General features: G+C 45.0%; 3 protein-coding genes across 23 annotated transcripts in view; 2 read left to right on the forward strand and 1 right to left on the reverse strand.

Annotated features, from left to right (window-relative positions):
- The window catches only part of RBM39 (RNA binding motif protein 39), a 29,168-nt gene extending 19,103 nt beyond the window's left edge, over positions 1-10,065 (forward strand). For 11 of the 20 annotated variants that reach the window (XM_030502934.1, XM_030502932.1, XM_030502937.1 and 8 more), the window contains 6 exons: positions 171-248; positions 5,750-5,782; positions 6,864-6,939; positions 7,108-7,213; positions 8,898-8,976; positions 9,064-9,429. In XM_030502934.1, coding sequence (XP_030358794.1) covers positions 171-248; positions 5,750-5,782; positions 6,864-6,939; positions 7,108-7,213; positions 8,898-8,976; positions 9,064-9,164 — 473 coding nt within the window. In that variant the 3' untranslated portion in view covers positions 9,165-9,429. Of the gene's footprint in view, positions 1-170; positions 249-1,782; positions 4,526-5,749; positions 5,783-5,894; positions 6,050-6,356; positions 6,577-6,863; positions 6,940-7,107; positions 7,214-8,897; positions 8,977-9,063 lie in introns of those variants that run through there. The other 9 variants (XM_030502925.1, XM_030502924.1, XR_003993955.1 and 6 more) reach the window with 8 other exon arrangements.
- Positions 10,066-11,733: 1,668 nt separating this feature from the next.
- On the reverse strand, positions 11,734-13,520 carry ROMO1 (reactive oxygen species modulator 1). 2 transcript variants are annotated; one of them, XM_030502943.1, is made up of 3 exons: positions 13,438-13,520; positions 13,010-13,140; positions 11,734-12,093 (listed from the first exon to the last, which is right to left on the reverse strand). In XM_030502943.1, exons 2-3 carry the CDS (start codon positions 13,138-13,140, stop codon positions 11,985-11,987), a joined length of 240 nt encoding a protein of 79 aa, XP_030358803.1. In that variant the 5' UTR covers positions 13,438-13,520; the 3' UTR covers positions 11,734-11,984. The 2 variants fall into 2 exon arrangements, with proteins under 2 accessions (XP_030358803.1, XP_030358804.1); XM_030502944.1 differs by having other exon boundaries at positions 13,354-13,481.
- Positions 13,514-26,282, forward strand: NFS1 (NFS1 cysteine desulfurase). Its single transcript, XM_030502942.1, has 13 exons — positions 13,514-13,630; positions 13,777-13,844; positions 14,473-14,589; positions 15,172-15,255; positions 16,472-16,624; positions 17,739-17,832; positions 19,064-19,198; positions 20,482-20,639; positions 22,011-22,116; positions 22,281-22,362; positions 23,675-23,758; positions 23,886-23,975; positions 24,598-26,282. The coding sequence occupies exons 1-13, from the start codon at positions 13,546-13,548 to the stop codon at positions 24,659-24,661; spliced, it is 1,320 nt and encodes a 439-aa protein (XP_030358802.1). The 5' UTR covers positions 13,514-13,545; the 3' UTR covers positions 24,662-26,282.
- Positions 26,283-27,195: the final 913 nt, after the last annotated feature.

Genomic DNA, 27,195 nt, shown 5'->3' on the forward strand with positions numbered 1-27,195 from the left:
GAAATGTGGGGAAAATACAGATGTTCGCAGGATTGGAATTAACACACCCCACAGAATATTATGCTAAATGCATGAAATAGTATTTTTAAGCTTTTGAAAGAGTAGGATTTCTGATATTGCATCCCTGAGTGAAAAGTGCTTCTACAAAGTACATTTATCTTCTGTTGTAGGTACTGGTTTGCAGATTCCCCCAGCTGCACAGCAGGCACTGCAGATGAGTGGGTCTCTGGCATTTGGAGCTGTGGCAGGTAAGAAATTACCTATTTATTCTTCAAAACTACTTTATGCTTTATAGTTTTGAGACAAGAGGCACTTATATACGTTTGGTGATTTTTCAAAATGGGAACGTAGGTATTGCAGCATGTTTTACAAAGTGTAAAACAGTGCAGATCCATGAACTCATGAACAGTGACAATAGATGACAGCTTTGGGTGTGATACACCTTGCATTATTTTTTGCAAATCTGTTGTAGTTCACTTAATCCATCCCCAGCCCCTTCATCTCTTATCTTTACTATTCCCTGTACTAATTCTACTGCAGTGCAAATGCTGACTGCTAAATGGCAGGCTCATAAGTAGAAAGACATTGACCCCTCTGAAAAAACAGAGCTGTAGTGTTAGGTTCATACAGTGTGTGTCCTGGTGAGGAAGGACACTGTATATAAGGGAATTTGTGTGTTGCTTGGAATTGGCTATAGTTTGTGTGTTCTGCAAGGGGGTATGTTGGAAGTGTTGCTGAGACTTCATTTTGTTGTGAGAGGGAATGAGGTTGAAGATAGGATTGCTGCTGCTAGGTCATAACTGGCCTAAACAGCAAACTGTTCAAGAGGGCTTCAGAACTAGAGCGATGAGTAACTCAGGAGTTGAGGAATTTACAGAGTGCAATTTCTTCTTGTTGTTTTTTATTGATACAAGAACAAAGGGCATGAAACTGTCATAGCAGTAGAAAAGACTTGAATGTCACAAATAATTAGATGCTGGAAGGTGAGAGAAGTGGAAGGAAATCAACAAAGAACAGGGGACATTGTTGTGTTTGTCTTCCAGCAGAGTTTGTGACAGAAGTGATTCAGACTTAAGATACACCTGAATCATGTTACTGAAGTTGTTCAGGTGCAGTTTTGAAATGAGCATACACATGAAACTGTAGACAGTTGCTAAAAGAATACAATAGGGACTCTCTATAGATACACCTTTGGAAGGAAAAGGAACTGGCAAGTAAAAAAGAACTGTAGGTTGAGGAATAAGGTTTTTTCCTATTTGAGAAGAAAAAGATGAAAAAGACACAGTGGCAAGGAAAAAGTGTATCTAGTCCAGAAAGAAGGAAAGGTAACAGCACTAAAGCTAGATCACCTTTAATGTAGGTGATAGTGGTGTGACAGTCTGGCTTAGAAACAGGTATAGTCAATGAGGAATAAAAAACACCAATGCTTTTCCCACCCCCATATTAGAAACAAAGAAGTCTAAATCCCCAAATCAGGAACATGGCTGAAGATGTTTGACACAGCTGACCTGTTAGGATAGCATGGAATCAGTGTGAGACAACGTGGCTCTGGAGGAATAAATGATAAGGCCATATACAGGGTTTTGAGGAATGTGCATGTTCAGTAACTAGAAATGAAAGTGGTAGGAATAGAGGTGTTTATTCTACTTGTACAAAAGGAGTAATGCAGACGTGCAACTTAAGTAACTTTGGAAAAAAGATAAAGCTTTTTACTACCATAGTCATGAGCTATCCCCAAAGTGAGATTTGGTTATGGATTAAAGATCTCTTTACTCTTGTTAGAGAAAATTACTACCAGGAATTATGTCATTGTGGGAGACTTTAACTTCCCTGATACAGATTGGAGAAGAATTGCTAGTAATAATGGTGGGGCCCAGATATTCCTGGATGTGATATCCGACAAATTTCTTCATCAAACACTCACTGACTCATGAAGAGGGGATGCTATTTTAAACTCAATTTGGTAAGTAATGAAGATGTTATGGATGAGAATAGAAATGACCATTGACTTGAGGGATCATGAGTTGCTCAAGTTTAAATGGAAGGATAAGCAGGTCTGTAAGGCTTCTGATTTCTAAAGTGGTGGTTGAAGAAACGAGGCCATAGAGTCATCTGGTCTAAGCAACTTGGGTGTTTGAACAGTGAGGATGTAAAAGGTTTCTTCAGTTCCAAATTGCTAATGCTATATTGGATCTGTATTCCACAGAAAGAAGAAACAGTCCTGTTAGAAATGGGCTCCACACCGAACTGGGTGATTAACTGCCTCAAAAGAAATAAGGAATAAGCTCAGAGCCTATGAAGAAGAGGAAAAAGGACTGATAATAAACCCGTATTTTTAGTTTGGGAAATAGTAAAAATGAGAATTATCTACTAAGTCAGTTTGAATTAGGCCTTGTGAAAGACATGAAAGCATAGATGAAGTTTTCCCAACTCCTGAAGAGAACAAAAAGGAAGCAGGGGTGAGGTTGTCTGAAAAAATACTCCCAAGGTGTTCCAAAAGAGTCTCATTGCCTCAGTTTGTAGTGGGGACACTGGTGATTAAAGTTTGGAATTTGAGGATGGTAAGCTAGGAACATGAAAAAAAAAATCATTCACAGGGTAGAAGCAAAGCTGAAAGTAAGATCCGAATGTAGAAAGAAAACTCCCAGCAAGTTAGTGAGGGAATAGGTACATGAAATATGAGGTTCGATATCTGGTATTGATATAGCTGTAACATCTAAATTACTTACACTTAAAAGGAAGGAAGAACACCACATCCTGGCCAGTTTCCAGTCCTGTTACAGTCCTGTTACTCCTGTTACTTCACTTCTCTCCTTCAAAAGCCATGCTAAAGATGGGTAAACTGGAGAATATTATTAAAGCCCAGCATACTTCAGATAAACTGCATTTAAAGATTCAGAGTCTTTGATAAAACCGACTTTCCTGCACAAGGAGCAGTGGTAGAGCTCTTCTCCCTGAACTTCTGACTTGTATCACTTAAAAGTTATCAAACTTTAGAAGTGGGTAGTACAGGAAATACAAGATGTGTAAAAAAGCTGGCTCAAAGAAAGAGGAACTGTGTTTTTTGGAAGATCAGAGGCTGTTGTTGAAGCCAAAATTCAGGTGTTGGGCTGATCTTGTTTTAATATTTACATAAATAACAATAGTCAACAAGAGTATGAGTGAGGTGAGTAAATACAGAGGGGCTGTTGATAAGGGATTCTTGGGGTGTTGTACATTGTTCACCTTTCAGGATTGAAACAAATTCTAGTTGTATGGCCTGGGAGCTTAGCAGTGAAAGACAGCAAGGAGGAGGAAATAGATCCAGTTCATCAGTGAGTGAATATGAACTGTCAGTGTGCTGCATTTTTGGAAGGGCAGCTGTGTTCCTGGAAGTAGCACACCTGAGCAGCTGAGATGTGAAAGTCCGCATTGATGAGCAGTTCTGGTCACCCATGTTCAAGAGGGGTTGAATCAAACTAAAGAACTAGTTTTCCAGGAGACCTGAAAACTTGGACGTTATTCCAATGGAGAAGATTCCAGCAGGAAAAGGAATTGAAGCTAAAGAGCTGTAGCTTGTACTTTCTGCTCTTCAGTAAACTCTGTCTGAAAATCTGGAACTTAAAATAACCATGAGGCTATAGAACATTCTTCTCAAGCTTCATGTCACAAAACATTCCTTACTTTCGGGGAAGAAACTATCTGTTCATGAAAAAGATGAGATAGTGCCTGCAGTAGAGGGACAAATAGGTGTTACCATCCATGACCTCTCTCTGATCTGCTGTTCTGTTGTAACTAATTACTTCAAAAACTGAGGAATGCTTGGCAGGCTGTAGTTTATTAAAACCTAGTTGTGCTTTGAGTAAAGATGCAACTTCATTTTGGTTTAAGACACAAAATGCTTTCATTGATACTTCTCCTTTCTCTGTGCTAAGCATGTACTTCTCAGTCATGCTGAACAGATTATATATAGAGAACATAGTGAAAAAGGTACTTTGATCCTAACTTGACGGATGTATTAATTTTAGTTTATACATACTATATAAAAGTGCATGGAGGGAAGATTAAGAGGTGACAGTGAAGAGTGACAATGAGTTTCTAAATTCCAAGTGAATTTAGAAGTGAGAGGATCATTCTTCAATCTTGAGCAACAAGAAAATTCAGTTACTTGACTGAACAAGGTTTAGGTTCATCTGAAACATATCAGACCTGTTCCTACAACATCCTGGTAGCAGATGTGTTTAGATTTGACTCTAGGCTCTCCATAGAGCTTGCACTGGTGATCTCTGTAGATTTGCCACATTTGGTGCAGGCGTCCTGGAGCATTTGGCTGTAGAGCCTTGGGCTGACTGACACTGAGTTCAGCTGTACAGGGTGTACATGTGCAGTCGTGTCACAATTGCAGAGGGGGATGTCTCGGTCCTCATCTAACCTGAGGGATTGAGGAGATTTGGGGGTTTATTAATGTTTTTAAAACACATTTATTTACAGATAAGTTTAGGTAGTGATTAACTAGGTGAAATTAGTTACAGACCTGGCCAAATCCATGCTGTTTCTGCAGAGAATACAGGCTAAGACAGTCTTCCCCAGTATTTACCACTTCATGGAGCTGAGGATTTCTTTATGTTCAGATCCCTGTGGAAAACATGCTAAACATAGCCAATTCCTGTTACAGTTCAGCCTTCCGAGCTTACTCCTTCCATCTCTTGTTTTCAGTATAGTTCCCAGCACATGGAGTTCTGTGGAAGTCACTTGGGAAGGCATGTGAGGAAGATTTCCTCAGTGAGGGAGAGCTCTCACTGCCTAATACTTAGAGCAAAAATACTCATTCCTGTTGGCTCTCCAGTGTTTTGGAGGAGAGTTTATTAGGGAAAAAGTATCCCAAAGGATACCTGACACCTTTGGGTCTTTCCAGGTAAGCTGGGAAGCTTACTTGGGTCCAACTGCTTTCTAAACAAGTGAATAAAAGATGATGATTAACTTTAGTCTCCTAAGTAAGTTAGAATTTGTTTGTGTGATTTAAATTGGAAGTGAAGAGGCTTATGCTGACACTTCCTGCGTTCTGGAGTTTCCTGTTGGTTTAAAGGTGACAAGTATTTGAGTCATACTTGGAAATGGTTAGAAAGTCAGCATTTGTCTGTTCCCATTACTTCAAACTGGGACAGCTCTATGTTATTAAACAAGAGATTAGTGGGGGTTTTGTGGGCAAATTAAATGTTCTGAACACTTGAAAATGTTTTGCATTTGAAAAACACCAAAGTAACTTGTGTCATTATGACATTTATATGGACAGGTAACCGGTGAAACACCACCTTATTCTACTTGAAACTGCTGACAGCTTTCAGAATGTTGTGTTTGGACAATTCTGTGCTTGAAAGCTTTCTGTTAGTAAAGATGCCAAACTCCCAATGCCTGTAAGAATTGCTGTAATTATTTTCTCCTGGAACGAAATACATCTTACAGAGTCGGAGCACAGCAAAGGCAAGGTGGAAATGATATGTTGAATTAAGGGACAGGGTCTTTGCTTTTAAGGTATTGTTTCTCTTTGAAATGTGCTTGCCTCTGTGGTTATGGAATTTCTATTGAGTACAGAGTATTCCAGCTGAGTAGCTGAAATTAGTGAAACTACTCACGACTAGAGAGGAGCAGTGAGAGTGGGTTGTGGTACTTGAACAAGCTCTTAACCACAAAAATAGAACTGTACAGCCTGGCTGGCAGGTGATGACAGTAATGCACACACACTAACAAACTCTCTGTATTCTTTCTTTAGATTTGCAAACGAGACTATCTCAGCAGAATGAAGGTAAATAGCATTTGATGTGACTTGTCCCCAGTGGGTTTTGTTGTAGATGTTTGTAAGTGAAATGCTTCTGGTGCAGAGTTTGGCAACAGCCTGAGAAATTGTATTGTAATAGTGTCTGTAGGAATTCAGTCTGATTATGGACTGAAAAAAACAGAATGTATGTTAAATCCTTCACTTTTTCTTCATAGCATGTCCTTGGTGTTGATAATGCTCCCCAGCCATACCTTAGTCCTTAAAACTGTGTGGGTTTGGGTGTGGGGTTGTTTCTGCCTTTAAGGTAGGGAATAGAAGGGTCATTTGAGTTTGGGATCTCTGTCCCTGGATTAGGCATCATCCTACCCTGGCTGTGCAGCCCTGAATGGAGAGAGAAGGTGGCTTTTACTCCAGCTGAATTAACAGAAGCTTTCAGCCGGTGGGAAGGGCAGTGCTTACCTTCAGTAAGGGGCACTGTGATGATGAGCAACAATAAATGACAAGTAGTAATTCCATAGTTACTAGGAAAGAGTACAGATCTGTGCCACAGTTAAAATATTTATACATTTTAATTGTCAAGTATTTCCTGTGTTGCACGTTTCCAAGGGGCAAAAGTAGGGATATACTTGGTTTTGAAGGATAGTTCAAGATGCTTAAAATACATTGGGAGAATGCTCAGAAAGGTCTGTCCCTTCCTGTGAAGCCAAGTGGCGTGGTGCCACTTCATCCTGAGCTGCTGCTTGGCTTCCAAGAGGAATAAAAATGGGAGGTGCTGCTGGCACACAACTTGGGCAGAAGTTTTAGATGCATTGAAGATGCATTTAAATATTTACATTGAAGATCTGCCAAAATCCATGTACAGGGTTATCTTTTCACTTCTCAGCTTCAGCTGCAGTTGTGCTGTTTTCTGTATTGATTAATTTAAACCTGCTCTATCATAGATAGTGTCTAGCTACAAGATTGGCTTTTCTGCCTTCAGTTTTCTGTTTAGTTACAACCATTCCTGTTGAATGTTGTGATTATTTTAAAACATAGAATATCCTCATGTAAATTGGAACCATGCAGAGCAGGTTCTTAGATCTGTTACTGTGTTCTTCCATTACAACAGTTCTGGCTGCAGCTGCTTCAGTACAACCACTTGCAACACAGTGCTTCCAGCTTTCCAACATGTTTAATCCTCAAACGTAAGTGATTTATTGTGGTCTGTTTCTGTTTGCCATTTGTTGATGACTTTAACATCTGAGTAAGGAACTGGAATGTGGCAAAGGGGTTTTTTTGATGGGTTTTGGGGTGAATTTTGTCTGAGTGATAACAGTTCCATCTCTGTCCTGTTTTTCTTCCACCCCCTACAGTGAAGAAGAAGCTGGCTGGGATACAGAAATTAAAGATGATGTGATTGAGGAATGTAACAAACACGGAGGAGTTATCCACATCTATGTAGACAAAAACTCAGCTCAGGTATGCCTGGTTCCTGAGTTGTTAGATTGGAGATGAGATGCTGTGGGGTACATAAAACCACATCCAGACTTTCCTTGCGTTTCCTAGTCATGAGGATCACTGCTGTGTGGCACTGCTGAGCTGGTGGGAGGCAGATGGGGTGTATTACCTGTTAATATCTCCGAGAAAACAAAGCATCCTTTGACAGGTAGGGGGGAGCCCAACAGCAAAAAAAACCCCCAGCACACAACCCCCCAAAACCCACCATCCTCCCAAGCCCAAAAAAGCAACAGCCCTCAATTTACCTCACATAAGTTCTGAGCAAATGGAGGTGCAAATCTGGTTCACATTAGCAAGTGGATTTAAAAGGAAAAGCTACAGCTACTGTAGCATGAGTTAGCTGTTGGCTAATGCAGTCCTCTCTGCCACAGTAGCATGGTGGTGACCGAGATAAAAAATACACACTGATACTTCAAAATCCTGTGTTTGAACATGAGTTCCCACTGTGCTGCTCCATTTTCCAGCCTTAGATTCTGGTCACGTTATCTTTTAAGTGTTCCCATATCCCATCTCTTTGGGGCTCCTTCCCAGACTTGCCAGGCTAAGGGCTGGCAGCAGTCAGCTGTGAGGATGGGATTTGTTGTGGGTGAAAAGACTTACGGTGTGTTAGGGAAAGCTCAAGCTTTATGTTGCAGTATCTCATGGCAAGGTTTCAGCAGCTCGGATGCACATGCAGGGGAGGCTGAGAGAACAACTTTGTGTGTTAATTGCTTTAATGCCTCAACCATCAGCCCCTGAGCTCAAGTTTCCCTTCAAGAAGGAATGAGATCACAGTGGGAAGAGTAAGTCCTGGCTGGCAGAGGCTGCTAAAGAAAAGGCTGGATTCTGTTTCTTAATTCTTTTCCTGTAAAATCTTGTTTCAGTTAGAATCTGGTCTGGTTCAAGAATTACTGGTAGTAGTCTCTTTTTAAGCAGGCAGCCAGAATAATGAATACACATTACTGTGGGTGGCTGTGCCTTGAATGGGAATGTTGCAGTGCACTGCATTAGGCTGGTTTGGTGCCTTAGGTGCGGATGGAAAACCTCAGTTAAAAGATGAGTCTGTCACTCATATTAGATACTGTCTTAGGCTCTTCTTGCCCTGTTGTGGAGGGCTTTACCCCTTTGTCCCAGTCCTTGTTCAAATAAAGGCAGATGCTGAAATTCATGTAGGAGAATTACAGTACCAGTCTTCCTCGAAGGGCCAGACATGCTTCCAGCCTGGGGAGTGCTTAATCTCTTTAGGCACCAGGCTGTGAACTTGCCTGTCCAGTTAAGTGTGGTTCAGGCTGGTGACTTGCACAGCTGGGCCTGGCCTGCAGCACAGGTAGCCAAGCTCCTCCTGCTTCTGTTTTACACCAGCCGTTAGCTGCTCTCTGTGGAGGGTTGTCTGAGCAAGCGAGCAGTCACTGCTTGTTCATTTCGGACCAAGCACACGTTTGTTCTGCTTTGCAACCTGCTATTCAGAGAAGTTTCGTGCCAAGGTTACAGTGTGGTAACTTGTCAGTAAAAACCTGCTGCTCTGTTTTCTCACGTCATTCTGCTTTACGGGGTGGTCATGGTCAGGGTAGAGCAAGAGTTGCCTCTGCCACAGCCTCTTTCTTCAGCACAGGAGGTGCTGGACCCTCCTCAGGCTTCTCACAGCTCTGACCCTTCTGTATTACAGGGCAACGTGTACGTCAAATGTCCTTCGATCGCTGCTGCCATCGCAGCTGTAAATGCGTTGCACGGGAGGTGGTTTGCAGGTGAGTGGCTTTCACACAGAGAAACCTTGAGCTGTTAACTGCAGAAATGGCCAAATACTGATGTTTGTGTTTCCATCCTCTGATCAGGTAAAATGATTACAGCAGCGTATGTACCTCTTCCAACGTACCATAGCCTTTTCCCAGACTCTATGACTGCAACCCAACTACTGGTTCCTGTTCGACGATGAAGATGGATTTAGACAGTTTTGTACATAGTTATTTTTTGGAGGAAGATTGAGTTATCTTTTATTTAGATAAAACTAAAGGAAAGGATTTAATGTCATTTTGTGTACACTTCCTGCTACCTTTAAAAATAAAATGAAGTAAGCAGAAATGCAGTGTGTTCATTCTCCCTAACTAGCATTTCCACTGTATACAAAGCTGTTGACTTCTTGTTCTGCCTTGTAATTCTTGTACATTGACTAAGGTGATCCGTAGGAACTGAGAAGTAGCTCATAGAAAACAAGTTCTCTGTAAAAGGCAGATGGGACATAATGACATTTTTAATGTTTCACAAAGCCTTTCTTTTAATGCAGCAATTACATTTACACTTCACTAAATGTAGGTGATCTGCTAAGGGTTAATATCAGAGGTAGACGTTCTGAAGGGACATATTTAGTGTTTTGTATAAATGGAAGATTCAAGAGGCTACTGAAAGCTGACTCTAGGCAGCCACTCAGCTTGCTTTGTGCTGAATAATTGGTAAGAATAGAAGGATTGAAGGGTTTTATTTCTTGATGGTAACTTTTGATTAATGTATCTGTAAAAGTTTCTTTGTAAATACTGTGTGAGGTGTGTCTAAGTTTCCAAACAAAACGATCTCTGCATTTCCAGATAAGTTTCTATGTCTGCAGTGGGGCACAGCTGAAGGATTTCAGCCAAGTTTGAAAATGGGTAGGAAATACAGACACGTGTTTTGTTCTGGTTGCATATAATCTTTGCTCTTTTTAAGCTCTGTGAGCTCTGAAATATATTTTTGGGTTACTTCAGTGTGTTTGACAAGACAGCTTGATATTTCTATCAAACAAAGACTTTCATATTGCAACAATCTTTGTAAGAACCACTCAAATAAAATTCTCTTAAAAAGGCCTTCATGAAGCTTTATTTCTCTGCTGGACTTGGCGGTGTGTGACAGGGGCTGTGACATGGGAGGTGGTTGGAATTCACTCCTCCAGGGGAGAGGGTGGGAGCTGGTTCCTGCTGGTGTGACCCCCCGTGTGCTGCAGCTGTGGCTGTTCAGGGACTGCTCATGCTCGGGCTCAGGACTGCTGCAGGTCCTTCCTGCCCCTCTTTCATACATAGTCAGGAAGTGTGAGGTTGGAGGAGTAATTGGTGTTGGTTGGTGTGTGTAGGGCAGCCTGCCCATGTTGGTTATCCTCTCACTGCCCCTTTCCCACCTCCCTGTCACTTTTAACTGCGCTAGTACAAGCAGTGTTTGAGAGTGGTGTGGAGCCCCATGGGTGGCGCTGGGCTGGGCAGGGCAGAGGTGCTGGTGACCTGGGCTCCACCTTGGTGCAGTGGCTGAGCTGCAGAATGATCTTGGGCAGCCCTGGAGGGGCCATGGGAGCAGTGTGGGGGCACATGTGGGGAGCAGACAGGGATGTGCTGCCAGAGGGTGTCTGGGAGTGTGCGACACAGCTCAGGAAAGCCAAACAAAGCTGATCTCTGGTTTTGCTTGACTGGGTTTTTTAGCTGCCCGTTGGAGTAAAGGGAGCTGTTCAGAGCAGCCGTGCTGCTCAACTTGGTGGTTGTTGGCCCAGTTCCACTCTTAGAGGTTACTGAGGCACGTGCCAGCAGACAGTGCAGGCTTTTAGGAGCAGATCGGTGTTTTCTCCCTTAAAAACTGGGGAAATGGTACTTGATAGAGGTTGTATAGCTCTTGGCTCAGGTTCTGCTGCTGCTACCCTGTCCTAAACAGAAACGGAGGAGGAGCAAAGATAAGCCTGGCTTCAAACGGCAAATACCAGGAGATTGCAACGCTGAACTAACCATGTGCTAGTTCAGCTGTGGGCAGAGCTGCAGGGGGTGACCTCTCCCTGGCACCCTTCTGCTCAGGCAAGAAGGACGGTGTCCTGGCAGCATGGCACCCATGGGTGACCCCTTCCTATGCCCAGGGAGTGTAAAGAGCCACTGCCAGTTCCTGGTGCTGGATGGAGGCAGCACGAACCCCAGCTTCTGTCTTCCCCTCAGCAGTGTCCCTCACCTCACCAGGGCTGTAGGTTGGTGCCCTGCAGAGCAGGGAAACACGTCTGTCCTGAGGGCAGAGCTGCAGGAAGGGCATTGCTCAAGGCCTGAGGAGGTTACATCACCCACATGTGCTGCCCAGGCCACTTTTGTGACTCACCACAAGGACGAGCTGTCAAGTGATGGCAGTTTTCCATTTCCCAGCAATTCAAGGATTTCCAGCTCTCCCAGCATGGCTGTGCCTGTAACTGCTCTTCCCTGGCTGCTTCCTGCACCACGTGCTGCCGGGCTGGCTGGAACAAGGGGCCCAAGCTGCTCTAGTTTGCTCTTGGTTGCAGGGACTTGCCTGAGTCCTTCTGGGGTCCCTCGCTTTTGCCTTGTATTACCTGGAACTGGGGAATGGGGTTGCTTCAACCCACTTATTTGTGCAAGAGGAGAGAAAGCTGATAGTTGAGCTGTAACTAACCAAAGAGTAACTCTCCTAGACTCAGGAACACGAGAGCAACGAAACAGCTCCACATGAACACGTGGGGAATGGGAGCTGCGCAAGTACCAAAGGGAGAAACGTGAGCGTTGAGCTTACACCTGTGAACCAGGAACTTTAATGTAGTACAAAGGGTTATTAATTCTCATTGTCATGGGAGTAGGAGATGGGAGGAAAGTAGAAATTTGGTAAAAAGCACATTTACAATCAGCGGAGCAAGGAGGATGGTGCTTCACCATTTCATGAAGAGCTCTTGCTTCCAGGTATCTAAACATTTTCTTACGGTACAGAGGAGGAACGGCTGGACGGGGGCACTCCGGGCCGGGAGCCACGCTCCAGGTTAGCAGCGGATTCCCATACCAATAGCCATGAATGTCCCAAACGTCCCACCACTCTGCATCATCGTTTTGCCAACTCCTCCCACCAGCTCTCGTCCTCTCATGCCAATCCTGAGATGAAGGAAAACACAGGAATTACACAGAAGCTGAAGCCTGGCAGGTAACAGACATGCAGCAGAAAACAGCTGGTACAACCAGTTGCTTGAACACCCAAATATCTCCTCTTCAGTGTGAATTCAAAATGACGCTTCCTGCCTCTGCAGGGAGGTGCTGCCAAAAACAAGGAGCTGTTCTCCTTGGGATACAGCAGAAGTAATGTAGCTGTGTCATTCAAATACAACAGAACCACTGTCACTGCTTCCTCTAAATACCCATAATCTGTATTTTCTGCTAGCACCGAACCACTTACAGATACTCTCCAGGATCTGAGAGAGATCCAAAACCTTTAAACGCTATCAAATTAGACTTGGTGCCTTTTCCTCCTTTCATGCTCGCACCTAAGTCATAGGATCACAGAACGGTTTGGGTTGGATCATCTCCGGGTTTAATCACAGATTAAAAAAGCACAAGTTCTGCAAAATAGGAAGGAGCTTATTTCAGTAATTCCTTTCCATGGGTGGTGTTTGCCAGCACCAGCCAGTGAGCAGTGAGGAGCCAGCTTGGAGTGTTGTTTATTTCCATGCTGGCACACCAGGAAGGTGGGATATTGTCCCTATCTGATTCACAATGGGATTGTGCCAGCTCCAGCCACAGCTCTGCCTCCTCTCTTGCAGTTAAGACTCGGGGTCAGTACAGGAACTGCCTTCATGCAGGGGAACGGGACACCCAAAGCAGGTCCCTGAGAGCCTGCAGAGCTCCTCAGGGATCTTTTGAGCGAGGAGGGGGCTGACACCAGGCTCTCAGTTCAGAGCCCTGGCAAAGCTTCACCTCTGCGATGACAGGAGCAGACCCGCGCTTCCCAATGCCAGAGCAGAGGCGTTTCTCCCTGGCTATTGCCCTGTCCACAGAACCCATTCCCTCGGCATACCTGAGGCAGGAAAACGTGCCGAAGAGCGCTCCTGCTGCCATGCCCACTGCAAAGCCCATCATGAAACCCATCTTTACTCTGTCGAAGCAGCTGGGCTGCGATTGCCCGTACGGGCCCACGGTCACAGGCATCTAGAAAAGCAAGCACAAAACCACACGGATTTACTGCTTGGTCCAAGGCACTTCTACAACCAACCCGGGCGGCAGGGACCCCGGTACGCGGGGTGCCGGAGGCTTTGCCAGCTCTCAGGCTTGTTTCACCCGCTCGGAGGCAGCAGATCCGCCGCTCCGGAGCCCCGGGACAAGGCGAGGGCTCACACCAGGGACCGCCTCAGCGGGACCCACCCGGCGCCGAGGCCTTCACCGGTGCCCTCGGCACCCGCTTCACCTCACGGGGCCTCCGCCGCGCCCGCCCCGGGCCCCCCGCACCTCGCTCGCTCCTCGCCCTCCGCCGCTGCCCGCTCCGGCCTCCACTTCCGGCGCGCTCCGTGATGCCTCCGGAAGGGGCGGGCAGCGGCTCGGCGCGGTGACGCCGCCATGATGCTGCGGCGGCTCCGGGTGCCCCTGAGGGCGGCTCTCGGTGTCCGGCGGCTCTCGGCGGCCGCGCCGGACCCGGCACCGGGTAAGGCCGCGGTGGGGGCAGAGCCGCTGCCCGGGCGGGGGGCGGGCCCGGCTCGGCGGAGCGCGGCGCGGCCGGTCCTGCGGGTGCCTGACGGCGGCTCGTTCTCCTTCCCTCCTTCCCTCCTTCCCTCCTTCCCTTCTCCTTAGGGCGAAGCGGCGATGGAGCCGGTGCCCTGCGGCCGCTCTACATGGACGTTCAGGCCACCACCCCGCTGGTAAGCGCCGGGTCTCCGGGTGCCGCTGCCTCCTCCCGACGCCAAAAGGGCTTTTGCCTTGGCCAGGGTGTGCGGAGGCCCCCTCAGCTCTGCTCCTGTTTTGCGGGAGCAGCGGCAGCCGCGTTGGATACCCGCGGGGATGGGGATTGCTTTGAGGGGCAGCGAGAAGCGAACGTAACCAAAATTCCTGGGTAACTTTCCCTGGCTTTTTAAGACCTTTTATTTCTGCTGCTCAGAGGAAAAGCCAGGTTGGACATAGGGGCTTGGAGCAACCAGCTCTAGTGGGAGGCGTCCCTGCCCGTGGCAGGGGGTTGGAGCTGGATGAGCTTTAAGGTCCCTTCCAACACAAACCAGTCCATGATTCCATATGCTCAGAAAACCCCGTTGTTCTGTGATTGTCTTGATGCAGATCTAAGGCACAGAACGTCATTGCCAGATGCTTGTCTCTGCTGGAGGCTGTGTTGCATATAACGTAATAACCTCAAGTGTTCAAGATCTGGCCTGAGCTAAACCCAGATGCTGCGGGAGTATCAGTGCTAGTCCTGGGGCAGGGCGAGGCAGGGTGTGCGGAGGGGGCAGAGATGCTTTCATTCTCCGTGTCCAAGGCTGGGTTGTGTGTGTCCCACAGGATCCCAGGGTCCTGGACAGGATGCTCCCATACCTGACAGCATACTACGGCAACCCGCACTCCAGGACACATGCCTATGGCTGGGAGAGCGAGGCCGCCATGGAGAAGGCAAGGAAGGTGAGTCTCCAGCTCTGCTGTCGTAGTGGTTTTGAGTGCTGAAAGTAAATCAAGAGCAATGATGAGCTGTTGCAATTAGCTCTCTGCGGGCTGGTTTAGCAGCTTCCTCCTCACGTAGCTCTGCGTGAGCAGGTTCATTGCAAGAAAAAATAGTGAGATTGGAGGAACTGAAATGGCAGAAAAAATACTTCAGGCAAAGGTGCCTCAGGATTTTTGGCTTCCTGAGGTCACAAGGTGCTGCTGTATTCATTGGGATAACTCCATATTGTATTGTTCCCCTAATCTTAGGTATGGGACTTTGTAAATTGTTTTGGAAGTAACATGTACTGGGCTTTTATCTAATTAACTTTTATGTTCTTCTATGGCAGCCTAATGCTTAACACCACTACTGCGGTGACCCTTATGCCTTTTGTATTAATGCAGATATTTAGACCATAGTACCTGTAGCAGAACTTTACATTAGATACCAGCTGTGATCCTTTCGAGGCTTAAGGGGGTATTCTTGAAAACATTTTGCATGTGTTTTGTTAGAGTGAATTCACTGTGTTTTATCTTAATAAATCAAATTTGTCTTTCAAACAGCAAGTTGCGGATTTAATAGGAGCTGATTCCAGGGAAATTATATTTACCAGTGGTGCAACAGAAGCAAATAACATGGCAATTAAGGTAAAAGGTTTATACTGATAGTTATTCATTATGTTAAAATTACGCTCTTAAGAACTGCACGCAGCTTTCAGCAACTGAAATGATAATATGTTGGATTAGTTAGCAGATATTTCCATTCCTGGATTTACTTCGTGATAGTATTCTGCTACATACGTGGAGGAAATACTGGGATGTTTTGGTTCCTAGGAGATGGTTTTGAGTACAAAGTATAATAATGTTTATCTTGCATGTACCAAATATAACCCTTCTGCTTAAGTAGAGTCTTTATCATGTATTGTGGTTTGAGCCCAGCCAGTAACTCAGAACCACGCAGCTGCTCGCTCACTCCCCTGCTTCTTCCTCCCACCTCTCCTGTAGAGATGGGAAGGAGAATCGAAAGAATGTAACTCCCATGGGTTGGGATAAGAGCAGTCCAGTAACTAAGGTATAACACAAAACCACTACTGCTACCACCAATAATAATAATGATAAGGGAAATAACAATTGAGAGGATACAATTGCTCACCACCCACCGACCGATACCCAGCCCGACCCGAGCAGCGATCTGGGCCTTCCGGGTAAGTCCCCCTGGTTTCCTATACTGGGCATGACGTGCCATGGTATGGAATACCCCTTTGGCTACTTTGGGTCAGGTGTCCTGTCTCTGCTTCCCGTGCCCCTCCTCACTGGCAGAGCATGAGATTGAGAAAGTCCTTGGTCGGAGTAAGCATTACTGAGCAACAACTAAAAACATCGGTGTTATCAGCGTTGTTCCCAGGCTGAAAGTCAAAACCACAGCACTGCACCAGCTTCTAAGAAGGAGAAAAATGACTGCTGTAGCTGAACCCAGGACATCATGAAATACAGTGGAAATGCTGATTACAAACTTGTTTCTGACTCAAGACTGGGCAGTGTTCTGACCTTTAGCCTGTGGGTGTTCATTGCATGTGGCTCCATTGCACATGTTTATAAAAAAGTAGTTCTGTTAATAGTGTCTTCTCTCAGTGAACACTTTCACAGGCGATTTGAAAAGATGCTTTGAAAAACGAGTGCTGGTGGAAATAGATAATGTGAATTACACATCAGTACCTTTTAGATTCATGACTTTGGGGCAAATAGGCAATATCCATATGAAGTGTGTCTCAATAGTAATTTCTTCTTTCCGTTCATGATGTGTAAAACGTGTTTTCTTCAGTGGTGAATGACAAATTTCTTGTTTGTGGGTTGTGCCTGACAGGGTGTTGCAAGGTTCTATAAGTCCAGAAAAAAGCACATCATCACTACACAAACAGAGCACAAGTGTGTGCTGGATTCCTGCCGCTCCCTGGAGACAGAAGGTTTTCAGGTCACCTATCTACCTGTTCAAAAAAATGGGCTCATAGATTTGAAGGTGAGTGGTTTACTGGCAGAAAGTGGAAATAGTGGAGGTTTTTGCTTCATACTGATGCTCAAGAGCACTTTGTATCCTCTTAATGATAAAGAGAAAAGAATGATAAATATCACCAGGTAGAATGAGAGTCACAGTCAAATCTCCATCACAGCTGGAGAAGGCTCTTCTGTTTTGTCTGGTGCTCTAGGCTTTTCTTCAGCTATAAAAACATTTCTCTCTCATCCTGCTGTCATTCACACCCGTGCAGGTGGAGCTGCTGCATACCCTGTAGAGAGCCCAGTGCATGACTAGGTTGGAGCTGGCTTTGGTACAGGGGTTTAGTGGTGAAATTTCATGATTGGAGCTACTCAAGGCATCAGACACAGCAACTACAATACTCCCTTCAGATTGCAGCTTGGAAATATTCCTTATTTCCACAGAAAACACACATTTGGACACCTCACTGGAAAAAATATAGAGAAGGCAGAGAGAAGCACAGTGTTTTCTAGGAAGTGGTGTCTGTTCCCACCTGTGCATTGACCCTTCAGGGTGTACACACCTCAACCCTGGGATTTAGAAGTTGTATAAGCTTATTTTGTCATTTATGTCCTACAATTCAAGGCAGCATTTTCATTTCAGGCCCTGTCATCTGTCTTGGGGAGATGGTGTGTGTATGTGGTGGGTAGAGGGATCAGGCTTGCAGGTGCAGAAGTGTTAGTCATGTTCTCTGGGAATTTTGGCAGACTCCTTTGCATGATGCTTTCTTGTATAGAGTGCAGTTCCCTCATAGCCAACCTCACTTTGTTTATATGTGGCTTAAGCTGTTTTGTGGGTGGTTAATTCATTAAAGAAGTTCAGAGGAATGTATGAGACACAGCAAAAGCCTGTTCTGACTTGATTTAATCGAGTCTGGTGGCATGATGCATAATACCAGGGTTAGGATATGCAGTTGATCACACTCCTCTTCCTACAGGAATTTGACATTCACGTGGCTTAGTGCTCTCGCCAGGACTGTTTGTCAGAACCCAGGGGGTTGGTAGGGGGCTGGTGGGTAGGATTTGCTGGCAAATTGGAGGTGTGCACAGGAATCTTGCTTCTGCTCTTAGTCACAGCTTCTGTTTGAATATTCCCCCAGGATTTGGAGGCTGCATTCCAGCCAGATACAAGCTTGGTTTCTATAATGACTGTGAATAATGAAATAGGAGTAAAGCAGCCAATTCAGGACATTGGTAAGTACACTGTGGCTTCCAGAGGCCAGGGAATGTCACTTCTGCTTCGTTTTACTTAATGTTTTCATAGCCAAGTGCTGCTGATGCAAAAGATGAGGTGTAAGGAATAAATAATAATGCTGTCCCAAATAAAAAACGTACTTTAAAAGGGAAAGGAGGATGAAATTTGGTACTTTTACAGGGAGCATTGCAGCAATTGCAGCTTTGTAGCACAGATCAGCTGCAGTGTTTCGTGTTTCGTTCTGAATTGTATGATGGATGAAAATGCTGCACAGGATAACTGGCCAAATTGACTCGACATACAAGTTATTGAACGCTTGTGGAGTTTAAGAGGAGAAACGTGCAGTGTTTGGGGTGGGAGGAGTAGTGACACCCCTTCCCCCCAGTATTGCCATAGACAGTCATGAACAATTGGTCTGGAGGCTAAAAGGCCGCTGAAGAGCCAGGTTTCTGGAACAAGGAGAGAGTGAGCCAGGCTCAGCAGGCACATGGAGAGATGAGACCTCAAAGCAGTCTGGCAAAGCAGGTCACAGTGATTCTTTGATAACACTTACCATGACAGTGACAAAACACATCCCCTCCTGCCCTCTTCATATTCAAGATGTCCCTTCATAAGATGTTTGAGGTTTTAGAGAGTTTTCAGGCATTGCCTCTGCCCTGGCATTTATACTGCATCATTCCGGAGGGTGCTGCTTTTCCAGCCTGTGGCAGGAGTCTGATCCTGTTGTGCAGCTCATTTTCCTCTTGCTCAGCTGCTGCATTTTTTGCTCTTTATTGTGCTCAAAGCAACATTTTCCCCAAGGTTCTTCAAGGTTATAGTTCTTCACTGATAAGTAGTTGACCATCAGTGAGTTGCTTACAGGCCTGAGGACTCTACTTTCCTCTTGTGCTTAGTATCGTTAAGGCCATTAGTGTTTTCCCACTCTTCAATGCCAGAGATATTTGGTGCCAAGCTCTGGTTCCCACAGTAACCATAACACCTTGATTACAGGTCTTGTAGGCCAAGACTGGGGCCTCTTACCTGCTGACCTGCTTCAACCAGCTGGGCACCAGCTAGGGTTGCTCCTACACAGCTTTAGATGCTTCACTGTAAAAGAAACATAACAGCACCAATTTCTCCCCTTGTCACCTCAGAACTGGTCCCTGCTGTAATCTGAGTCATTGTTGAAATCATTGGAATCATCACAATTAGATAATGTGGGGTTTTTTTGCTTTTGTGTCTGTGTTACAGGTGAGATCTGCCGTCAGCGTAAGGTTTTCTTCCACACAGATGCTGCACAAGCAATTGGTAAAATTCCCATGGATGTCAACAGCATGAAAATTGATCTGATGAGCATCAGTGGCCATAAAATTTATGGGCCCAAAGGTACTTACTAAAGTGCTTTTCTAGAGACTTGTTTCATGCCTACTTTACCTTAAGGTAACCACACAAGGTATGAAGTCAAACCTGTCTGTCATAGTCACTGTTACCTGACTGTAGAAAACTATTCTAAGACTGGTATTGGACTGACTTTGGACTCATTCGAGCACTGCTGCCAGACTTAGAGCTGCAGTAAGTGGATCTTCAGTGCTGATGGGTTGTGAGGTGGCTTCCCCGAAGGAAGAGACACTGTTTTATAATGGTGGCAGCATTAGGAGGAGTGCTGTTCAGGAGTCATCTGCTTGGTGCAAAGCAGCATTGGCGCTGAAGCAGTTGAAATGAAGTCACTGGGTTATAGGGCAAAGTTTAGGCCCAACTGTAACTTGGTTGCCTTCTACTACCAATGGCTTCTTCTCCCCAGCTCCGTTTGTGCGTCTTTGCAGAATGGAGTTTAAAATCTGGCTATGGATTTTGTAGTTGACTCACAAATAGTAAAAGTTCAGCTATTGTCACAGTCCATTTAGTTTGTAACACTGGCTGTAGAAAGGCAGAAACCAGGTTTGCTGTGGTCTATGTGCTACTTAGAAACAAAAGGCAAAATTACTATTTTTTCCATATGTTGTGTTTTTCTGTATGAGCTCTGAGAGCTGAGGACGTGTCTCTGGACAAGAACAAAGCTTTCAATCAGTAATTTTGGGCATAAATTTTTACAACTTATTACGACCAGACGTAACCTGTGGTGACAGACACTCGTTAGGGTAAGCCAAGGCATGTGGAGGCTTGAAAATGAAGTTTTTAGGTGAGGAGACTAGAGAGGGACACTGCCTGGCTGTCAAATCTGGCTCATCTAATCTGCCCATTGGAAACTAGTGCTACTTACGATTTGGTAATCCAGGGAAATGAGTTCTAGAGCTTCCAGTTGGAAGTCAATAAGGGAACATCGATGAAGGAGATATCTGCACTTAAAAACTTCAGTGCAAAGGGATGAACTTCATGTGTGTACAGGAATTGTGACAGGGAAGTACTGAGTCCTTAGGTGGCTCAAGCACACTGGCAGAAACTAAGCTTCTCCCAAGGCTGGGAGCCTGAGTGAGAAGGAACGTGAACAGTGGGAACAGACACCACTTCCTAGAAAACACTGTGCTTCTCTCTGCCTTCTCTACATTTTTCTCCAGTGAGGTGTCCACATGTGTGTTTTCTGTGGAAATAAGGAATATTTCCAATCCCTGGATCCCTATTCATCATTTCAGAACTGGGTGTATACTGAACCAGCTTTCCTTGTTTTCCAGGGGTTGGCGCTATCTATGTTCGTCGCCGACCGCGTGTCAGGCTGGAGCCCCTGCAGAGTGGGGGGGGCCAGGAGAGAGGATTGAGGTCTGGGACAGTGCCCACCCCTTTAGCAGTGGGCCTGGGTGCAGCATGTGAGGTGGCACAGCAGGAGATGGAGGTATGTGGGAGATTGTCCTGGATTCCAGAAAATAACATAACGTGGCCAGATAGGTCTTAGGTTCCTTCAGTCTCTGTGTGTCCATGTGCCTGAATTAAATTGGGTTCTTGTGTTGTAACATCGAGTAAATGTTTTGAGATCTTCAAGGATGTTTTGGGCAGTTGGAAGGTGATTTTCAGCTTTCTTAAGTTTCTTTTCTTCTTGAAGTGGTTTGAATCTTGTTTTTCTACAACAGATTTACTGTTAACAGTTTTAGTGAAATATGGGTTTAAGTGCTTGTACTCAGCTCTCCATTCTGCACACGCTTATTAGCAGCATCTCTGAAATGGAATAAATCATGTTTATGTAATGTATATTGGAAGAAAATAAGACTTCCTACCCCATTATCACACCTATTCAATGTATGTAAGTTCAAGTTTTCTGCTGCTTTTCAACTAAGAATTGGGGTTTTTTCCTAGCTTGGACAGTAATTTGCTTGGTCTGGTGTCTAAGCCTCCGTGTGCTGCTGTATCTGTTTGTGGGCACGAATGCATTTCTTGCAGCTGGAATGTAAGAATCCTTTAGCATAGTGCCCATGGGATGCGTAAGCCAGATGTCTGTGTGTACAGGATCAAGCTTCTTCCTGGGAGACAGGCAGGAATCCACTGTCTGAGCTGGGCAGTTATGGAAGCTGTGTTAGAGGCTGCACGAGCCTCACGTCTGGATTCTCTTCCTTGCCTGGCAGAGTTTTGGCATTTCTAAATCAAGTAATATATGAGACTAAAGCTTTTTCAAGCATATAAACAAGCATGAATTGCATGTGTGTGTCTGTCTGCATCAGAGCTGATGCACTTCAGAAGCAGTAGGGTATGGTGAGGGACGTCATGTTTCAGTCTAGAATAAGACACTGTGTGTGGGCAGTTCTCACTGTGTAGGTTACGTGTTGTAAAAGCAGAGTTCAGAGTCATTTGCAAGACCATGTCTTTATGTAGTTTGAAAGCTCTGAGGGAAATAAGGGGCACTTACCATAATAGATGCCCTTTTTGTGTTGCAAAATGCGTCATCTTACGCATTACCTGACTCTCGTCTTTAAACACAAAGAGCTCGGTGCTTTTGTGAAAGCCAGTTTGGCAGCTTGTACATACAGATCTTTCTGAATGGTTGGGGATATTTTGGGAGGCTGAGCTAGCAAGGACCAAAGTGGTAATTCTCCATTAGAACAATCACTAGAGTAGGCAAAGTTCGACAGTTTCTTTTTCAGATGTGTTCTTTCCCCGCTCTCACCAAACCCAGCTGCTTCACCTGCACACGGCTGGTGGCACAAAGCAGTTTCAGTGAGGTCAAACTGTGCTCTTGCTTTTATTCCGGTCTCTTTTCTGGTTTCTTTGCTAGTATGACCATAAGCGAACCTCACAACTGGCAGAACGACTGGTTACAAAAATAATGAGTGAAATTCCTGACGTGGTTATGAATGGAGACAGAGAGCATCGCTACCCAGGTAACGTGAGCTAAGTCCTGAGCCTGTTAGAGCTATCATTGTTAGTGGCCATGGCTGAATAGTGCACTTTAGCTACACACTGTGCAAGTGCTGCCGTGTGGGGTAGGATTTACCCTCGATTTCAGCTGATGGAACGTTTTATTTTCTATTTCATTTATTTGTAGGATGCATCAATTTATCTTTTGCATATGTAGAAGGGGAGAGTCTACTGATGGCTCTGAAAGACGTGGCTCTCTCTTCAGGAAGGTAGGTGGAATGTGTGGGTAGCATAGCAGTGTATTTCGGAGAGAAAATGACATCTGATGGAGGTACAAACTAAGGAGTGGTCTCTGTGCCCTGTATGTGTGTGTTGGGTTATTGAGTCAGCCTGGCATTGATTGCGTTCTGGGATGTTTAAATGCCACATTTCAAGCGAAGGTCAAGTTTACTCACCTGAAAAGAAAAAACTCAACAAAAAAAAAACCCCAAACAAAAGCAGGAAAACCAATCTAGAAATTTCTGCCTGCCAGTGTTGTAGACTGATTGCCTTTCATAGCCTTGACACGTAACTGCCAGTGACTCCTTCATTCTAAAGGCTGCCAGCATTTGAGCAGCTTCTGCCCTTCAGTGGGATTTCACACCAGTGGCAGATCGTAACTGGCCAGACAAATACTGGAACTAAACTAGCTCATAGTGCAGAAAGAAAATTCAGTACACTTTTGAATACTTTATGGAGCTCTGTTGACTCTGCAGGAGCAATGAGTAACATTTCTAAGGCAAACTTGATGCCTCTGATGCAGTTAATGGAGTATAAAGCTGCCCCCCTTCCCTCACCTTTGAGAACAAAGCGGTCAGCAGATCTTGATTCAAAATATGTTGGCACTGTGAACGGGAAGAACAAGTCTGCACATGACTCTCTGAAGCTGAGCACTTCTGTAGTTTGAAAGTCTCTCTGAGGCTCTGCTTTGTGCTGCATGTTGCTGCCTGTAAAAGTTGAGTAACAACACGGAACCAGTTTTGCCTACTGCTCAAGATGGAAGTTCTCTCTGCTGATGACTATAACTAGATCATCTTGCTCTGGATTGCTCTGTGCACTGTTTTTCCTTTATTTGTTCTGCTGCCAAACAGCAGCTTGTAAAGGCGTTTTTTTTTTTTTTCCCCTTTTTTAATGTTCTGGCTGTTTGTTTCCTTCTCTGGCTAGTTTTGTCTTGGCTCCTTTGTCTTTTTTCATGGCCTTCACTTCAGCCACCTCATAGTCTGCATTCCCACTGCTTCTGCTTGGCGTTGCATTGGTTCTCACTGTTTTATCTGTGTTCTCTTCTCCTAATCTATAAACCTCATTCCCCTTTAATACCCTCCCATTCCTTCTTTCTCTTCAGCAGCAGAAATACCACTCTTTTTGCTTCCTTGCTGGTTTCTAAGAGGCTGGGGAAGCCAAATCAGGTTGTTGTAAAGAGTCCTAGTGGTATGCAATGTCTGTAAGCGACCTGTGCTTTGTTGGAAGAGGTTAGTGAAGTGTTGCTTCAGTGTGGCATCTGCATGTGAACAAAAGCTTGACAGTTGCCTTCCCTTTCCCCAGTGCCTGCACGTCAGCTTCTCTGGAGCCTTCCTATGTGTTGCGGGCAATCGGAGCAGACGAAGACTTGGCTCACTCATCTATAAGGTGTGTAGAGTGGTCTTCCCTAATGCTTCCAAGTATTTTTCTTTTCTGCCTAAAAGTAGGTGGTGGATTTGTTCCACCCCTCGTTATGCACATTGTTCTAGTCCTTGATGGTTTTCTTTTGCTTTAGATTTGGCATTGGTCGTTTCACTACAGAGGAGGAGGTGGATTACACAGTGCAGAAGTGCATACAGCATGTTAAGAGGCTGAGGGAAATGAGGTGAGCCGCCATCTTACTGAGCGTAAAGACTTCTTCGGTGTGGTAGTCATTTAAGAGTTGGATTTAGTTGAAAGTAATTGCTTGCCTCAAAAATCTGGTGGTGTCTCTGTATAAGCAGGCAGTGTGCCAGAGTGGGCAGGGGGGCTGATCTTAACAGGAATGACAAATTCTGAAGGAAACAAACCTTCTCCCAGATCCTGCCTTTGTCAGGGAAAGAATGCAAGTAGGGCAGGCACATAGGGCAATGCCTGGAGGTTTCTAAGCCACAGATGATATTACCGAGTTTACCTATCCATAAGATGTTTTATTCTGGTGAAAGTGGAAGACTCCTGACTCATCTGGACAGTGTCAAATGCGAGGGCTCAGCCTCTAAGACACCAGTACTTAATGCCTAAAGTGGGAGTAGGACATGAGGTGGAGAACCTGCCCTCTCACCTCTTGTACTTTGGGCAGAGGACACAGTTGAGGACTGATCACCTGAAGCTCACTGACCTCCAGAAGGGGAAGGCAGGTAGATGGCTACCTCCTGGCTTCTTGTGTAGCTGATAAAATTATCTGTTTGGTTCTTGTTGTTGATGTTGTCCTGTGTGTTTTAACCCTCATTTTTCTCCTTTCTTTACAGCCCTCTCTGGGAAATGGTGCAGGATGGAATTGACCTCAAAAGCATAAAATGGACTCAGCACTGAGAAAACATCGCTATACGTGGACTAGATGTGGATTAAAATGTGTTTTCTGTACATTCTTGAACAAATGATGCAGCACTTCTGATTTTTGACACTTGCAATTTGTCTGGCAAGTGACCCTTTCTGATCACAGAGTCTAAGAAGCCAAAAATGAAACTAGTCTTTATCCTGGAGACAGGCAGGATGATTTAACACCCACTGCATTTATACTGACACACAAAAATTTATGCTAAAGCAGAATTAATTTGTCAATGCGTTTTCTGATAAGAAATTGAAATCAGTGTGTTACTCGTGGGCAAGTGGAGTCCTGGTGAGAGGAACACCCGTGTAGCTGTTCCCCTGCAGCCAGGCTGCACATTCCTTCTGCTTGAGGTGGGCATCCTGCAGCAGGCGCTGCCTTTGTGCTGCTCAGATGTGTCGTGTGGCGAGAGATCCTCAGGTAGGAAGCAGCTCAGCATTTCTAGAGGATGCCTCAGTGTGGCTGTGTGCCTTCTCAGTTAAGTTGTACATGCAGATGAGAACATTTTCTTAAACCGACTATTTGTGATGCTTGTTCAGACCAGTGTGCACTAATCCAAAACATCCTCTGTGTTACAGAGTTTATGATGCAGTGATGATGCAGTTTGCTGTCCCCTCCATTGTGTTTTTCCATGCAATTTTCTTCTCAGTAAAGGAAGAAAACTGGAATGGCTGTGGGAGGGGGATAGGATAGAATATGTCAGCTTCAGTTGCAGCACTAGTTCAGTTGGAACATGAGTGGTAGCGGTGGTGGGCAGAGCAGATGAAGTGCAATGTCTTAATGCAGTCTGGGGTTGTTTGTTGTGTGTTTTCCCCTCCTCTCGTGAGTCCTTTGCTGTCACTCACTGTTTGCCTATGGGCTGTTGGCTTCTGTCACTTTGGGGAGTCTTGCCTGGTGGAGCCTGTATGTTTTGTCTGGAGTTTATTCTGTGTGACAGACTGTACTTCTGTCTGACTAGAGACTTCCATGGGAATCCGTTCCCTGCAGGTGCTGGGGAAGGTGTCTGTTCAACAGGGTTTGATGAGATTAATTCCTATCAGTGTTTCTCCTTTCTTTTTGTTGATCTTTCCAGTAGGAAACTTAACCCTGTATTGCAAAGTGCCTTTGTTTCAGTTGCGTAAGCAGACAGCTTTCAAATTGGTTTCGTTGACTGATGGATGCTGTATTAGCTCCTGAATGTAATACAGACAGTACGTCTTCAGTTCTGGATGGTATCTACCTCGAGGATGAACCACGTGATGTAAAAGCTGAAGTCTCACAAGGTGGATTGTGTTACAGAAGCTTGTGCTTTTTTCATTACCAAGGACAGATCTGGCTGGTTGTAATGCAAAGCTAATCCTCAGTTGTTCTATTTGAAACTATTAGCTTTAGCAGTTTTAATATTGTAGGGCTGGCACCTTATATTTCATCACAACATTTTCAAAACTGCCATATGCATAAATAGGCTTTAGAGGTGGTGTATGGATGAGGGCTTATTCTTGGGCTTTAGATGTTTTCTGGATTAAGCCTGTGATAATGTTTTCCCAGTATGTTTTAGAACTATATGTTTATGAAATTGTTCTTTGTGTTCCATGGATGATAAATTATAGATAAGACTTAAACTTGGCTGCTTTCAGTCTTTTTGAATCCACCTTCTGGCTGAACTGTGCTAAGATTTAAAATAAATTCTATGTGTAAAGGTTTGGGAAACTCATTCACACTGTTGTTAAATGACGAGGAAGAATTTGTAGTGGGGATACTTTTCCCCATGACAGAGAGAAGTCATGCCAAGGATGAACCTCGAGCTGCACACCACTGAATGCAGTTAAGGGGTTTTGTGTGGGAAAGTTTGCAGGGGAGGGGAACCTCAGTCCATCTCACTCCTACCAGTTTGATGCTGGTGCCAGCAGGAGATGCCTAAATCCTTTAGAGGGGTTGCAGGTCAGCAGGAGAGCATCTGAAGAGCAACATAAAGAAATTCCAGCCACTCCAGCCACAAGTTGGCTTCTTTGGGGCCCCTCTTAGTTGTGTGGGGAATGAACAAGAGGAGTTAGACGTGCGCATGCCTGCAGGGCTACAACATTACTGAGTCAGTAAGACCTGGTGGGATGGCTTCTATGACTGGAGTTTTGGGACCGAAGGATTCAGGCTCTCCAGGAAGGACAGGCTGGGGGGTGTCACCCTGTTCCACCTGGAGATGGATGAGGAGTCAACCAAGAGCTTATGGGTCAGGATTAAAGGGCAGGACAGGGACCATTACAGCGGGGGTCTGCGGCAGGCCAGGAAGACCCAGTGAATGAGGCCCTCTATAGACAGAAACTTTAAAAATACAGGTGAAACTTTAAAATGTCCTCTGTACATTTTTTCCCTGTAGTTGCTTACCCTAACACCTACTTCAGTTTTGTTTTAGGTGAAGGAGATGGATAATTAAGCTTCCTCTCAGTAGTTTCCTAGTACCTAATAAAGGCACATCCCATTCTTTTCTAACACCGTTTTTCTCTGCCTGCCTTCCACCACATGCATGTTACAGGGGAGCATA

The sequence above is a fragment of the Strigops habroptila genome, chromosome 13, assembly GCF_004027225.2.
Source record: "Strigops habroptila isolate Jane chromosome 13, bStrHab1.2.pri, whole genome shotgun sequence".
NCBI lineage: Eukaryota > Metazoa > Chordata > Aves > Psittaciformes > Psittacidae > Strigops > Strigops habroptila.